Consider the following 16,576-nt stretch of genomic DNA (forward strand, 5'->3'; position numbering starts at 1 on the left):
CTTTATTCTGTTTATAAGTATTTTACACATATACTGTAGAAATACAAAAGGTATTTGAATACAAATGGTTGTTCTCTGAGAACAACCCTTTATATTGTTTTTCCCCTTCGTTGCCAGTTGTTCTTTTCCTGTACATTCTCATCTTAAACAGAAAGCCAATGATTAGAAGTAGGCAAGTCAGCACTAGACTTGCCTCTCGAGGCTCTAATGGAACTTCATTACTCCCTTTTATCTAGGCATAAAGCACTCCAGCAATATTATAAACACAACAGAGCATGGGCAGCCAGAGCAAACAGTACATTGACAGTAACATCCAATCCACACTAATGTCTGATGGAAGAGTGTTTGCAGGTCATTTGTCCTGCTTTTAACTGTGTGCAATTATGCAAGCCTGATATCTGTCCCCTGAAATGGAAGGAGAAAGGGCAGGAGGGAGATAAGACTCTCATACTGATTTACCTCCATGATCGACATCATCCTCCTTTGATTGTATCCTAGGAAACTGCAGATAGCCTGTCCACCCCCCCCCCCCCCCCCCCACCCGTCAAGAGCAGAGCAGAGGGGGGAACTAGGAGCAATGACCAATTAGAACACTGGCTGGTCGAATGCTACGTGCCTCTTCAACCCTGTGTGTGAATTACAAAGGACCCATTTTCTTAGACTATCCTAGCATAAGAGAAGGCATAGGAAAGGAAAAACACACTCCTCAATGTGCAAAATTAGAAAATTAAGGCGAACATACAGAAGAGATAGCAAACACACATCCACATTTAACACAAATCCTAATTTTATCACCATTTAAAATGATGAAAAGGACGACCACAATTAGCCAAGCCAAGAAAGATTCCACATTCAGTTTAGATCAAAGGCATCACCCTTATTATCCACTGTGAGTCTCAGGTCATCAGATCAAGCACCACAAAGGAGACGGAAAGCAACGCCATGATCTAAATCCATTCCTAGTGCATTTTCCATGGCATGTGAAAGAATAAGTTGGTTGTGATAAGGATATGCTCTAATGCATTACATATATGGATATTGGCAGTAATTCCTCAAATAAGAATTGAAGAAACGGAGAAGTAGGTTACAACAAGGCATATGGATGCAATATACAATGGAATATGACATCCCCCTGGCACATATGCCAAGCAAAACCCAGGGAAACCACAGAATCCTGCCAATGCATTGTAGCCCTTGTAAAGAGTCACATGGTGGTTTTAGCAGCACGTCGCCTAGTATGACATGCCCCTCACTCTGAGGAAAATGTAGGTCACACTGAAGTATTTATTTTTAGATAACCACACAGGCCTGCTCCAGTATGAGCAGCACCCACTCAAGCAACAAATCTGTTCACAAGCAGAGTAGACAGGAATACACAAATTACCCTGCTATGACGCAAATAATTGTTAGAAAACAGTCAGGACAAAGGTTCACAAAACAGGATGCCATTAAACCATTGGTTTATTTATTCATGTGACAGACATTCACATCCACAGTGACTTATGAGGATATCATGACAGGATAGGGCTGGCATTACAGTGCTGTCTCTAATAGCACATTTTGAAGTGGAGTTCCTTCCACTTCAAAATGACTGAAACTCGTAACAGTAACACTGGCACAGGACAGGTAACTGGAAAATATCATTGGTAATTTCCATATTTCATACCGATACCTAGTTTTCTGCAGTATGATACAAATTCATTTTGTTTCTATTCAGTCATTGTACAACAGTATGCTTAAACAGGGCTCTCTTCTGTTAGTAGTATAAATCAAATGCTCAGCACAATAACTCCCATGGTTCACTGCGTAATCAAGTGCAGAATTCCAGACAAGCAGCTCATGCAGGAACCAAAGGAATCTGGAAACATCCACTATTTACCTCAGCACAGCCTTCCAATTATATCTATCTATTATAAGCTGTCCATTTTTCATGCTTGTATAAATACGAGTTATGAGATACTGGCAACAACTCCACTAAGACATTATGAAATCAGCTTTTTTTTCCCCTAATCTTTAATGTCTGCCAAGTTTGGCCCACATTGTGTTAAAGAGAGCAGATACAGCAGCGTCTCAAAGATACAAGATCATGCAGGGTATGGTCCTTGGACCCCTGGCATTCAGTTATGCTCCAGGACAGATGAAACTGGTTAGTACAGGATATGCGCGGCTTGCATGAGGGACTTAATTGCTCACATTCCTTTAGCACTGATGGAACCCTCTGCCCACTTGTCTCGCTAATGAAAAACGCAAGAGACAGGAGGCAGTGCCAGCGCAAGTGCAAAGCAGAAAAAGGTCCAGAGAGGCTGGCGATCGAGATCAAGTCAGCGGCGCAACACTGGCGGGGATTAAAATGTCCTCTGACATGCTCTTCTGCACTGGTGGGCTTTTGCCGCTCTCCTTTGGGATGGCCTTTCAAAGGGTTCGGGTACCAAATGGAGCACAGCGTGGTGCTGTGGGAGCGCAGCTGAGACGCTGCAGGTCTGAGCCCAGAAAAGGATTGCTGCGAGCAGGGGAGGCAGGTTGCTCTGACCCTGTAATAATAAGTAGAAAATATGCCAGCCAGTTCATCCATCTCCAGTTCCCTTCAGCGAGGCAGGATATTTTCACTGGCCTGGTGTGAGCTGATCAAACAGGTCTGCCTGGCACAGGGCTTCAGCTTTAAACTTGTTTTCTGAAATTCAAACTCCTGAAGCTTCCCTTTCTCCTGCTGCTCCTGGGGCTCTTGTTACAAAACAATACCTGCTGTTAAAGTCTGGCCCCATAGAAACATGAGCAACATCTTCAGCAGTGATTGCTACCATTAACTTTCTTGAAGTAAATGTAGCGTTCTTATTTTCATATCTGGGTCTGAAGCTTAAATGCACACATTCAGTCGAATACTCACAATATTTTTTCAGTCTCTTGTTCAAAAGCTTGGAACAATTTTGATTACGTAATGTATAATAGTTTACCCTGCCATGTTCATGCTGTAATTAAAAAAACATTTAATTTTTTTCTGTTTTACCTTCTAAAATTCATTTGCTTCTGGATGCCCTCATCAAGGGCAACTTCTATAGCTCAAAATGTTTATATCTTTTTCACTAATAAGGCACTATTGTTTTTTGAGGCAATTTAGGAGTACTACCATGCTCATGAGTACCACAGCACATCCCAAACTGGGTTTAAACCTACAACTTTCCAATTACAGAATGCAGGTGCCTCATCAATACACCTCGCTGCTCTCCAGGCTAATCCATAGATTGATGGGTACACATGCTATTGACGAAATGTGGTTAAATACTGCTATCAAACCGTGGAGATAAGAATAATCCAAGTGGAGACCAATCCTGGCAAGTCCACAGTATAAAACTCAACAATCATATTAAAAGTACCTGAGACCAATTCAGAAAATTGAGACATTAAATGTTCACTGATGTAATCACACTGTGTCTTTTCCTACTTGCAGGAAAACACTTAAAAGTTATAGCTTGGGTACAAGTGTACATATGTATTCAACGGAGTTACTGTGGACACAAAGAAAAGCCTCTAATGACATGACAGGGAAGTGTAGTGCCAAAGCAATCACATAAGGTTAATTAGATCCTTGTCCTCATTGTGTAACTTAACAGATCTATGGCAATTATGTAACCTTCAACCTTTAATAATTGATTTTGTATACTTCAATACTACAGTACAGTCTGATACAATACTGTAATGAGGTAACTTCATCATAATGAAGCATCATAGTGTTGGCAGTGCTTAAATAACAGAAAGTTAGAAAACAGTATCATAGCGATATACAAAAAAACCACAAAGTATCTACTGAACTGTGAAAAGGCTGACTTCAATTTTAATCCACCTCAAATGTGATGGATTATTTCACAGAATGCATCTGAAGATTGACTGTTAAATGTCAGCAGCCAGCTACATTTACGAGGTGGTCAATCAATTGATTAACTTGCAGACATCGTCCAACCAATCAATCATAACAACAGTGTAGTATGCTGACTACAATACACACACTTCCCAGCTTCTGCAGTATCATCGTCAATTAACACACACACACACATATATATAATCTTTCAGATTAAAAGATAATACTTCTGCACAATAACTATTTAAAATGTTATTTTACAATCAAAAGGCTTTTTACATTTCTTTAACACTAAAGCAGCAAGAATAATGATTGCTACTGGCTGAGGAAAGTAAAACTTCAGGTCCTGCTGTGACCTGACATTTGCTCAAATCTGCTCAGCAAGTGATAACTCCAACTGAATGCAGTACATTTGATTGCTGGTCATAAAAATTCCCAAAAAGTCTCTTGTTTTCAGACAATCAAAAGTACTGATAGGGTTTTTTTTTGTTTTTGGTTCTTTTTCAAATTTTTCTTTAATTTTAGCAATTGCCATCATAGGTTGTTGGGTAACTCAAAGTTGAAGTAAAACAAAATAAATAACATAATTAAAAAAAACAAAAAAACAAAACAGCGTCAGCATCAGTGTCAAACAGCAAATCAAATTTAAACCCCTTTATTAAAATTGCTGCCAGGTTTATTGAGCAATCAAGTTGGTCAGCAACCTGTTGATCTAGTTTGTCAGATTTATTTGCCTCAGCAACAGTGCTATTACTTGAAAATGGAAATAGAACCTTCTCTTATCTCTTTATTTTGGATATACAGTAACATAATGATTGATTCTGCACCTGCAAGCCAACAACAGGCTAAGAGGTAGCCATTAGTGCACCGGGGTGGAATGCCACGTGCAAGGGTTGAAGTAAAAACATTTTGGTCAAACAACCTATATTAGTCCTTTTGATGGACTTCACCCCTTGCCTCACACTTTACACATAGGCAGTTTTCATTCTTTTGATGAAATATAATATGTATTATGGTTAAAGATCCCAGGGAAAATGTGTGAAAGCACTATTACTGTGATAAGTCAACATACTGAAACTGCAGTGTCCTTTTCACAGTTAGCTCCAAGGGTTTCTTGGGTGCCAAGTATCAACCTAAAAGACATGCCAGGGGTGGACCTTTAATCTGCTACTCAATGAAATAAGCAAAATCCACCTACACAAAACTCAGCTGCACAGCATGTTGGAGACATTATTATCCTTTGGAAGAATACAGCAACACAGGCCCTGCACTCCTCCCACCTCCACACCCCTCTCTGTGCACACAGAAAAAGCTGCACAACTTGCTGCTGTCAAAACACGTGCTAAAGTATGAAATTCATTACAGCCCAAAGTTCTCTTGTGATAAACTGCATTCCATTCAGGGGTCAGAAATTGTGAGCTCCCCTGCACTATGTGCATATTTGCCACAGCATTCTGTGCATTTCCAATCACAGAGAGGCTCATCTGCAGCCCTGGGGGCAGCGGTTTGGGTAATCTTTGATGTGGCGTTGATCAGTCCCAGAGATTGGAGCTTTGCTGAGAGAACTGTACAGAACATGCAAAACCCCTAGGCATCACACTACATGCTCTAGAATAGCAGTGTCTACTGCCTGGTGTGGCACCTGTTGCCTGTCTTTTCACCATTGCATAATCTCTTCCTGAAGTAAATGTAGGCTAAGAAAACAATGTCTTACCCCCATGTATGTGTGTTTTGTTTTATTGTATTTTCTGGATAAGTAGTTTCAACAACAGGCAGAGATTTATCTCTCTCCTTACAGAGGGGAAAGGCAGAAAATCCTGAAGTGAGCAAAAATAAAAATTTCATTTTGTGTCATCATTTGATGAAAAAAAAAATGAAAAAGGCACAGCACTGAAATCAGCTCTAGCAAACATTACTAATTTTAATAGCAGAATTCAACATCAAAATAGAAGTTAAAGAGTTGTGAGTAAATGCACACCCTGTCTAAGTGTTTGTTTTGCAGTGTCAATCATGCAGTGTCATCAGACAATACTGTTTAAAAACTGTCATATTGAGTGTTCTCTGGTGTTTAGACATACAGATAAGATATCAAACTCTAGAGCCCCCATTGCTCTGTCCCAGAACACAGTGTCCCAGTAAAGGGGGCTGGGCTGGGGCGAGACCGGTGTCAGGTTTCAGACCCCTCACACCACAGAGCAGCTCCTCCCGGGATGGTGTGTGAGCAGAGCTCCCCCTAGTGACTGCCCTGTCTATAAGCCCTTGCACACCCAGCAGCCATCCAACAGCCCATGTGCCAAACCACATGAACAAACACAAATGATCACCACCAGGAGCTTCCCATTTACCTGCTTAACTTTCACCAGCTCCTCTTGCATTTGACGATGGAGGCTTTCTGACTCAGCCAGCTGATCCTATTCAGTTCAATACAGAAGAAAAAAACTATTCAGTGTTGACCCGATCACGCAGATTCTAGCCTCACAGGCCAAGTTTATTCTTGTTGAATCAGACACATTATTGTAAAATGCAGGAGAGGGAAACTTGAAAAGGACATGTAGGATTTAGCTCCTCAGTCCACAAGTAGGTTAAGTGTTCTGTGTGGTGCCAGCAGACAAAAATAAACAATAAAAAAGAAAAATGCTGTGTAGCATATAAATAAACCTGGTTTTGCTCTTTTTTGAAAGAATGTGATAGTCATTGATAATGGCACAGTTCAGTTAATGACTATTAAACAGAGGCTCCTTAAACAGGGGCTTGTTTCACACTTTCCAACATATTCAACTGTTTTAGTCAAGATATACCATATTTTTGTGCCTTTTACATGGAAAAGTTGTACACACAGAATGTTATGATTATTTGTTGTAACCTTTGTCTAATTTTCCTAGAACTGCACAAAGTAAAGTTTCTTGTTGGAAAGTAAGGTAGAATTATTCATAAACATCTTTGAGTTCTCTGTTACCTGAAGCTTCTTTATTTCTCTCAAAGCTTCAATGTGGTCTTTTCTTAGTCTCTCCATTTCTTCAAGGTCGTCAGAGTCTGATGTAGAAACCTGAGATACCCAGCACACACACTTGCATACATTTGCAATGCCTCCACTAAAACATATTGATGTGATGTCTGCTTAACTCCTCTCTGGTTGTGACAGCACTAATTAATCAGTCTATGACAAAAAATGAAGACAATATATTAAGACAAAAGAACATGCAATATATAGGTAGCCTGTCCCTGCACTTACCAGTTGTCTTTGCTGCTATATTAGTGTTCACTTTTAAGTACTGTTATTGACTGCTTTTATTCCTGCTTAGCAGTACCTACCCGCACATGCGTTGGTTCCAAAAGGTTTGTGAGATCATCTGATGCAAACCTTGTTACCCCTTGATCAAGTCCAGACTCGTTGATCTGCAACTTGAAGAGCTCTCGAGTAACGGCCTCAAAGTCTAGGCAGAAACCACATTAAATGGCATAATTAGATTTGTTATTTACAAGCTGAATGTACAGCGGCTATGCAAATATCTGAGGAAGATCAGCACCCAGTGAGATGAATGAGCAGGTCTGGTTCTTTTTTGCAATGGCACATAGTCAGACAGGGATTAGGCACATCTAATATAGTATGCATAATAATTACACACAATCATTTTAATGGAACCTTTTTCAGCAATGTGTGTACTGTTTGCATAATTATCTCATACTTGTGCATACTCCATTTCCTCTTGCTGAAAACACACTATCTCAGAATTATTTAGCAAAAAACAAGCCCCTCCCCACCCCACCCCCAAATTACAATGTAAGAACAGGATTAATTGGGGGTATCTGATTTACAGTAAGTTCCAGACCGGGGGGTTCAGGTCAGCAGAGGCAAGGAATGATCAGCACAGTGAGGGTTTTTCTCTTACCTCCGTAGGCCACTGTACCAGCTGGATCTGTGCGCAGCCTCTCTCTCAGTGTGTTCCTCTGTGCCTCTGTTGGTGTTATTCCCAGGTATGCCAGGGCCTACGATCACAGCCACCAAGTCATCAGACAGGCTTTCCACAAGTTTGCTTCATTGAGCTCAAGAAGCGACATGTAGAGGTTCCCTGCTCGTCTTAATTCAGTGAACTGCACAGTATACCATTGCATAATCAATCCAAGTGAATGACTATGCATCCTTGCATAAAGCCCCAATACTGTAGATTTTTTTAGTTGCTCTCCAGAATTTTACGAAGATCAATATATGGACTCCCTCGCAGTAGTGGTAACACTGGTAAACACTCCTTATACCAAAGGGGCCTACCTTTCCCCCCACCTCAGGTGAACAGAGCTGGTAATGAGCTGTGGAGGCCTGGGCAATAGTCCCTGGTGTGACAGAGCACACTGGTACTGCTCTCTGACCATATTGATTTTCACACAGCATTATGGGAGGTTTGGGAATGAGCTGTTGCTGTAACATCAGATCAGCAATGGGAAGGTATTCGATCAAGCCTCTCCCCCACAGCGACCCAATCATACCAGTTTATCGAGTGATGCATCTGCTGAAAGCTGGCAGAGTCGTTAAGCGTTATCCACAGCTAGATGGGCAACCTTCACTTAACCCAGCCATAATTGGCAGTCATTTGTTTTGTTTAGTTTGACCCATGGAGGATAAGCATAGGTGGCGATTGCGCAACAGCAATCATTTCTAAACTTTGGGACAATGGGGACTGACCTGCTCCAACTTTTCCAGCTTTAGACGGCTGCTGGAGCTGAGAGAAACTTTCCGCTGTGTGGACGAACTGTTTGCTGTCTGACTGGCAGAAACAGGATCTGTTGAAGAAAGAAGCCTTTTGTGAAACATTCTCAATCTCAACCTAGGGGCAGAACCACTACTAAGCAATGACTGAAGGCATAAGCAAAAAGTCGATAGATAGACATCTGCTGAAAAGAAAACTGCCCTTTACAGTGGTTTTGTGTGAATGTATTGAATAGATTTGATCCACAAAGGGCCTTGGCATTCTAACTTTTGAACTAACTGACTAATGTAACAAGATAGTAGGTGACCTGCTTGATGGGAGTGTGAGGAGAAAATCTCGGGTTTAAAGCGATGCTGTGCCAATGAAGAATGCAAAAATGCAAGAGCAGAGCACTTCCAGTTCACATTGCTGCCAACCAATGATATGGTCTGGACTGAGCTTTCAGTCACCAGCCAGATTCCCCCTGAAAATTATTCTGCCAGGGCTTACTTACAGAACTGCTGTTACTTGTTATACATCTAAAAATGCAAATTAAATTAATGAAAAAAAGAGGTGCATGTGGAGGTATCGTTTAACAGCTACAGTTTTTAGAGACTGCAATGCACAGATTGGGAAGCAAGACAGCAGTCCGAATTTGAGTTTGCTTTTCATGACGAAATGCTTTAAAATGTCTCCCCATGCACCATCTTTGCTGTCACCAAGAATTTCCTACTATTCTGACACCACAAGCAACACTTCAGGAGTGGGCACTGAACAGAACGAATGAACTTCGCTTCCATGAAACAAATGGTATCAGTGTCATCTAGGCACACACCCACCCATTTAAAAAGAAAAAAATAATAAATAAATAAATAAATAAATAAATAAAGGTGAGAGCGTCATTCGGATCTGTTTGGGCGACACGGAATTCCTCTGGTGTCAGCATGCTGTTCACCGTTGTTATTTCACAGACAGGCAGGATGTTCAACACCTTCCAAATGAGCAGTCTGGCAGCCGCCTCCCTGCCTCCCTCACTTCCTTCACCCAGCAACTCGCCAATGCGCCATCTGTCCCTTGTCTCCAGCTCAGCTCTATGTAAGAGCGCAATGACTTCTGCAGCACAGAATCCGCACTACACTCAAGCCCAGATTAAAGCTAACCGCAGCGTGTTTCTTGCTTATCTCTCAGTGATGAACACATTTTATGCAGTTCTCATTCTTTATATATATAAAGCGCCCCAGTGGGGAAAGTCCTGCTCCTTAACCACTGTGCTACACCTCTGCCCGTATATATACACAGAGGACAAGGAAGTGTTATGTTTCACACACAACATCCTTCTTTAATGATGAAATTCTTTAAGCGGGCTTGTGATATTGTGTGACGCTGAAAAGTAACAGGTGCTTAAATCTGTGATTCGATGTTAAGGACAAGAACTGAAATGAATGTGTGCCTTTGCGTACTGCTGCCACTTTATATCTTTAGATAAATATATAAACCACCCTCACAAAACAATAGCTCTCAGATGCATGGTGCAACATCAGAACCTTCCCTCAAGCCTAATTGTAGCACAAACAACTGCAATTACTCTCCTTGGGTTCTAGGTCTAATTATTAAAAAAAGAGTTCAGTTTAATTTTTAAGTGCTGTATTATTATGAGTGTCTCAGAAATGAGGAGTCAAATACATTAAATGTGCTAATTGACCAAGACTGCTTTCTATAGGTCTATTCAAGATATTTTAGACCTTTACAAGAAAACAGCCCTGAGATGTAACTCTCACGACAATTATCAAGGACTATTCTCATTTAACCTTTTTGCCTCTGATCTGCTGAGCCTTCAAATAGCCAGGCATTACATAAATGTTTTTTTCAAGGCCCATTTTCCAGCAACAAAAATTCTAGGTGGCAGACAAAATCCTTGTTCTGTTCAATGTACAACAAATGTCCTTGCAAATGTGTGAAAAATAAACACTAATCATGATGAAATATCTATAAATATTTTGCTGACCAGTCTAGGTGCATTGTAATACATGTCTTTGTGTATGTATGCGATTTGTTCTAACACTGGTACAATAAGCCTTACAATACGGAATTACCATTACAGAATCATTTGAAATGAACACTCAATTGCATATGTTTATTTCTAAATTTTGATGAATGGAATTCATAGGGCACTGCATTTAATTTGCTAAATGCAATACTCTGTCTTAGAAACACTTTAAAAAATCACAGTGTTAAGGCTGTAAAGTTTATGGCAATGTCTACAGACACTGAACTGCCTGATGTGTAAATATCTGTGTGAAGCGTTTTATTTATCATGTCAGTTTTTACTTATCTTCCATGATTGTCAAAATCAGTAAGAATAGTATACACCAAACGAAAATCGGATCTTAAGGAATTACCTTTAAATGAACCGTATGAAACTAACTAAATGATGGTCTGTTGACCTATGTGATTTCCAACCCTTTTCAAGAGGAAACCTCCAAGGAAGGTCATTTTACTATTTTAAAAAAATCAACACCACCCCTGCTTGGTCCACTGCATCAAGAGCAGAAAAGCCAGGGTCAGCGATAGTTCTCTTACAAATGCTTGTGTCTCTATGACAGGAAACAGCAATGAGGTTGATCATATTGCTTCTGCAGGGGCTACAGTGTAGCTGGGCTAAACTGGTACACATGAAGAAGCATCCACCCACTGGCTGGCACAGATCATTGCATCCTACTCTCCTCCTCCTGGTGAGGATGACTTTCTCTCTCCACATACACACACGTAAGCAAGCACACAAAAGCACATTCACACACAGAGCTAAGACTAGTGGTGTAATTCTTTATCATGCCTGTGCAAAAAAAAACCTTTGAGTCTCAGCATGAGTAGCCCTCGCCCCCTCAGCTGCACAGGCTGGTGCAGGGCCTCCCAAAGGCAGGGGAACAGAAGAGAACAGGGGGGCCTTCTGAACAAAAGCCATGAGATAGTCCAAAGTGCCCTGCAGCGCAGGCATTGAGCCACAAGGTGCTCACACTCACGCAGCACAGCAACACAGCTCCTCCGCTTATTCCTGTAAGCATTCCAGGCCAAGGTTACCCGCAGTGTCATCCCTCACCTCCTAACAAAGTATGGATGGTTAGCGAGTGATTCATTTTATCATCCTGAGGGTCCACCAAAAGTGTGAGAAAAAGCTATTTTAAACAGTTATAAATGGCTAAGGGAAGCACAGAATACAATTATGTTACAATGAATAGGAGCACACACTTAATACGGTCAAAACAAGGGAATGGATATCGGCCTCATCATGTATTTTTCATGGAGGGTGCAGCAGTGACAAGATAATCAAACCTAACTCAGATCCTGATCTCAACAAAAGAAACAACCCACTCAGTACCTAAATGATGTACCTTTGATATGATGTAGGGGGCATGAGTAAACGAGTGGTTTTAAAAACATAAGTCTCTTTGACTAGTTCGTGCACCTCTATGTGACACAGATATGTCTCCTGCTTGAAATGCAGTCTGGCAAGTCAAATGACAGTTTCCTGTGGCTATCCCTCAGGGGTTAATGTACTGAAGCAGGGTGGAGACACACTGTGCTGGAATGTCTAGCATTTCTCCCCAGGGAACTCCAGAGCTCCACTGCACTTCACTTCATTTCATCCTTGCACTATTATGCATTCTACATCTCCACCACACCTTTGGACTATCAGAGAGATTCTCTGGGACAAATAGAGCCAACTGGTCAGAAACAGCTGGGTCCCAGCTCAAATACCATTATTCACAAGAAAAAAAAAAATCCTCTGTTTGCATTATGCGCTTAATCAAACTTCTTTTCCCTTGTCTGAATTCTACTGACATGAGGTCATGTCAGTAGAATTCAGAGAGATATGCTTTGGTAAAGGTGAGAACAAATATCATTCTCGGATAACTCAGAGCATTGACATTTCCACAGTTGTGATCAATAACACAAGCAGTCACACAGTACCTGTGCGTACTTCAAACACAAATGTATTCACAAATACAGTTCTGTCTTCTTGTGTCACGCTAATGTCATACTCTCCACTTGCCATGCATCAGTGCCTCCTGAAAGTGGCAGACATAAACATACCTGGCAGTATCTGTCTGTCGAGCTGATCTGATTTTAAGTCCAGGTGGATCACTGAAGGTAAAATGCAGCTAATGCCACAATTACAATAAATCCAATAGTGTATTATAATCCTACAACCACCAACAAAACAATAACAATAAAAAGCATAATAAATGCTGAACACATGCCATACTGGCTGAGATTTATCTTATTTTTGCAGGATTTGAGCAGAGCTGAAACAGACAGCAGAAGACATGCGAATGGCATGCAGGAAGCAGAGCATCACTGCTGAATATTCAGCCCTCTTGCATCCAACAAGGTGAAGAAGATGATCACTCATCTTGGCATTGTCAGCAGCATCTTGGGCACTTACATAAAAGAAACAGGTGGATGACATTGGTAACAATCCGAAACAGGCTATTTCTTGGTAGAAAATAATTGCACATATCCTTGATTACATGCATGTTTTTTGCCATTTTGCACAACACCATATGCCATGGATTTGCACCTGTTATTTGGGCCTTGGCCCAAACATACACATTACAATCAAAACATATGATGTTTTTAATTGAAGCGCAATCAGGGTTATATTATATAATAAATGGGGTGGCAGTGTAACATAGTGGTAATTAGCAGGGCTTTTTGGTTCAATTCCCCACAGGGAATTACGTCAGTAAACATCCAGTTATGGATAACAAGTAAAAGTTGTAACCTGTGTAAGTCACTCTCGATAGGAGCACCTGCTAAATGCCAATGTTGTTTAATAATGTTAAACAAAATATAACACTACAAATCCTTGTTTTGCAGTATGTTATTATTATTATTATAATAATTGTATTATTACAAGTTAAATATGCTTTGGATGTTTCTGCTCCTAGTGTTCAATGTACTAATGGAAAGAATATCTCATACAGTTGCAACAATTCCAGCTTCAGCCATTTGGTAATAGATAGTTACTTGGAGTGCTGGGGAGGGGGGGAGAGCTTTACAAGTTAATTTGCTTACATGGTCAGTGACATTAGTTACCAGCGACGGTTTTCGTGACCCAGATAAAACACCGGACTGTAACTTTAGCTGACCTAAGGCTGTCCTTTTGAAATGCAATTCAGTGCTCTCTCATCACGCATACAGGCCTGTTCTACAACGGATATACAATGAATATGTCCTAAGGCTCCACAACACATGCATTGCACATTTCATAAATCCACTACCTACAGGGTGTTAAAAACCAATTAAATTGACTGAGAGGCACCTTTTTATTATGGTAATTTGACAAGAGTTCCTGGTTTCTATGGCAACCCCACCCACACATACAGCAGAAGAAAAAGACATGTTGTCATTAAATGGTCGTTGCCAGCCTTCTGAATGTCATCAATGCCCACCTTCAGTACCTTTCCGCTAATTTGCTTTCCCTTATATGAGCATGTATGTCTACATATCACACTTATTTTACTATTTAACAAGAGCCAAACTGTTGTTATTCTCTTCAAATTGTCACACTTTTCAACCTTAGGTTAAACAACAATAACATGTCTTTTCATTAGCTGTTATCTGGAAATGCAATCATGACTTCATTTTACCTTTGTTCACACTGCTAGGAAAACACAATATGACTTTTTTTTTTGCACAGACGATCTGCTGAAAAGACCATGCTGTGTCTTCCAGAATGACCACCTCATGAGATAATGCTCCTGTCACCTGTCTACTAATCCCAAATTGAAAAATCCACAGCACAGACCTGAAGTAGTCAAAACGAAGCCACATAAGACTCTCCAAACGAGGCTTAGGCAGACTTTCAGCTACAGCCTGAACATTGCCATGGGTAAATTCAGCAAGACTCAGGACAAGAAAAGAAAGGCTAAGAAAAGAAAGACAATGAGGAGGGACTGTGCAGCAAAGAACAAACAACACAACTGAGGATCTTTTCTGATCAGACCATGTTGCTGGTAGTGACTCTTGAACATTCCTTCCTGTCTAGGATACAGGATACACAAAAAACCCTTTGCTAAAAACTGACTATATAAGACTTCCTGAGTAACAGGTTGTTACATTCTATCTTACTATGTTGTATCTCACCATGCTCAAGCCTGTCCCAACTCATACATTTTAGATCATGGTTTCTGTAATATTCAGTCCCTCCAGGGTTACACAGTTCAGAGACTGCAGAAAAGTCAGCAAAATCAGAAATTATCGGCAACAATTTGCAATGACAAGTAATTCCACAATCACCATAAAAATCAGAAATTGGCAATCAGACAATATTTTGCTGGAGAGTGGCCTTAAAAAAATACTGGCTGTGACAATTGTCAGTGAAATTTCAGAGTCACCTGCCAATAGGAAATGTTTCCTATTATCTGCTTCTTTCTCAACAGGTAATTGGCTGGCATCTGTCATTTTTGTCATGAAAATGGCCCACTTGTTGTTGAATATAAGTGCCAAAGTGCAGTCCACCATGCAAACAATATCCAAATGTTTCACACAACAGTGAGGAGAACTTTTTGTTTCATATTTAACTGTGAACTGGAATATATTCCACAGTGAATCCACAGTGGATTATCAGCTAGGTACAGCAAAAGAAGCCAAAGGCCCACATTGAGGTACTAAGCTACACGATACTTGATGAAAAAAAAAAACTATTAATAGTGTTATTTCTGTTGATTGTGTCTCACATGAAGGTGCCTTCCTCAGTTGTAGCTGACTGACACACACACTCTGTTCACATACAATTTAGCATCATCGAACAATGATGACATTAGCAGTTTGGCAGCTGATTAGTCTGTCACTACTATGGTTGTACTGGTAAACTTTTACTTTTGATTAAAAAAAAATTGGTAACTGCCATTTTAAATTAAAAATAAGTCAGAGAATTGGTTTGCATAATTTCATAAATCTTACTTACTTACTCTAAATTCACATTTTTACCTCACAGAAAATACAAAAATTGCGAAATGCCAGTGGGACAGAATATCTTAGTCTACTCACTGATATCAATTCGATTCACATAAAATTACTCTGAACTGCACCCATGTACTTCCTTGCCTTTTTTCTCAAAGTGGTATATGGAAAGGCAACATGGCCTCTTCAGGCTGTTGGCATGGCAACAATCTGACCTGAGAATGTTGATTATATGTGCTCCCTGTCACTTACAGTACATGACCCAAACACGTCGGCTCACATAATAAGGCTTCACAGCATGGCCAGTTTCCTATGCTGAACACATGATTAGAAGTCTTGAATTATCATTCTCACTCAGGTTACCACTGAGGCAAATAAACCGTTTAAAAATAATCCAAAAATATTTTTTTTGTTTCATTTCTTGTTTTCATATTGGTTGTGCACAGCAGAGAGTGGCCTCCAACTCATGATGGACAGGTAGCTGAAGAAAGGACGATACACACAAACACATAACACACACAAGAGTATGTACTTTTGCAAAAGGTTTTGCGGGATCTCACAAACGTTATGCAAGATCTCGCGAAGTTTTTCATTTAGGTCAATGTACTTCTGGGTCAGTTCGGCAAGACAGCAACATGGAAATCACAACAATGGAGCGTACAGACCCGTGGGAGAGGTTCATAGAATTTTGAGACTGGCCACAAATATAAAGACATTAAATCAGTGCTTGGCAGTAGGCAAGGTTTTCATTTAAGTGAGAGACATCTGAAGAGAATTATGAGGGGCCGTTTAGGAAATATTTCAGACTTAAGTTACACAAATACATATGAAACACGTACGCATTCACAGGTGAAACTTTCACATACGCATCCATACTACTGAAAACTCACACACATATACGGAATGCTGATATAGACACATGTGAAGCACATTTACAGTTTTTCAACCATTGATTTTTTTCCCCTCTCCATGTCCCTTCCAGGGCTTTCAGATTTCTCTTCCATTTGCAATGCACGTGGAATTAAAAATGCCGTCATACAGTTAACATACAGGTAATTATAGTATCTCATGAGGT

The 16,576-nt window shown here is 40.4% G+C and overlaps 1 protein-coding gene across 1 annotated transcript in view; it reads right to left on the bottom strand.

Annotated features, from left to right (window-relative positions):
• stxbp4 (syntaxin binding protein 4) overlaps positions 1-16,576 on the bottom strand; it is a 66,177-nt gene that overhangs the window by 30,151 nt on the left and 19,450 nt on the right. Inside the window, exons 12-16 of the mRNA XM_036528933.1 lie at positions 8,532-8,629; positions 7,744-7,840; positions 7,166-7,287; positions 6,810-6,899; positions 6,199-6,264 (exon numbers count right to left, since the gene is read on the bottom strand). Coding sequence (XP_036384826.1) covers positions 6,199-6,264; positions 6,810-6,899; positions 7,166-7,287; positions 7,744-7,840; positions 8,532-8,629 — 473 coding nt within the window. The remainder of the gene's footprint in view (positions 1-6,198; positions 6,265-6,809; positions 6,900-7,165; positions 7,288-7,743; positions 7,841-8,531; positions 8,630-16,576) is intronic.

Source organism: Megalops cyprinoides, chromosome 1 (genome assembly GCF_013368585.1).
Source record: "Megalops cyprinoides isolate fMegCyp1 chromosome 1, fMegCyp1.pri, whole genome shotgun sequence".
Classification (NCBI taxonomy): domain Eukaryota; kingdom Metazoa; phylum Chordata; class Actinopteri; order Elopiformes; family Megalopidae; genus Megalops; species Megalops cyprinoides.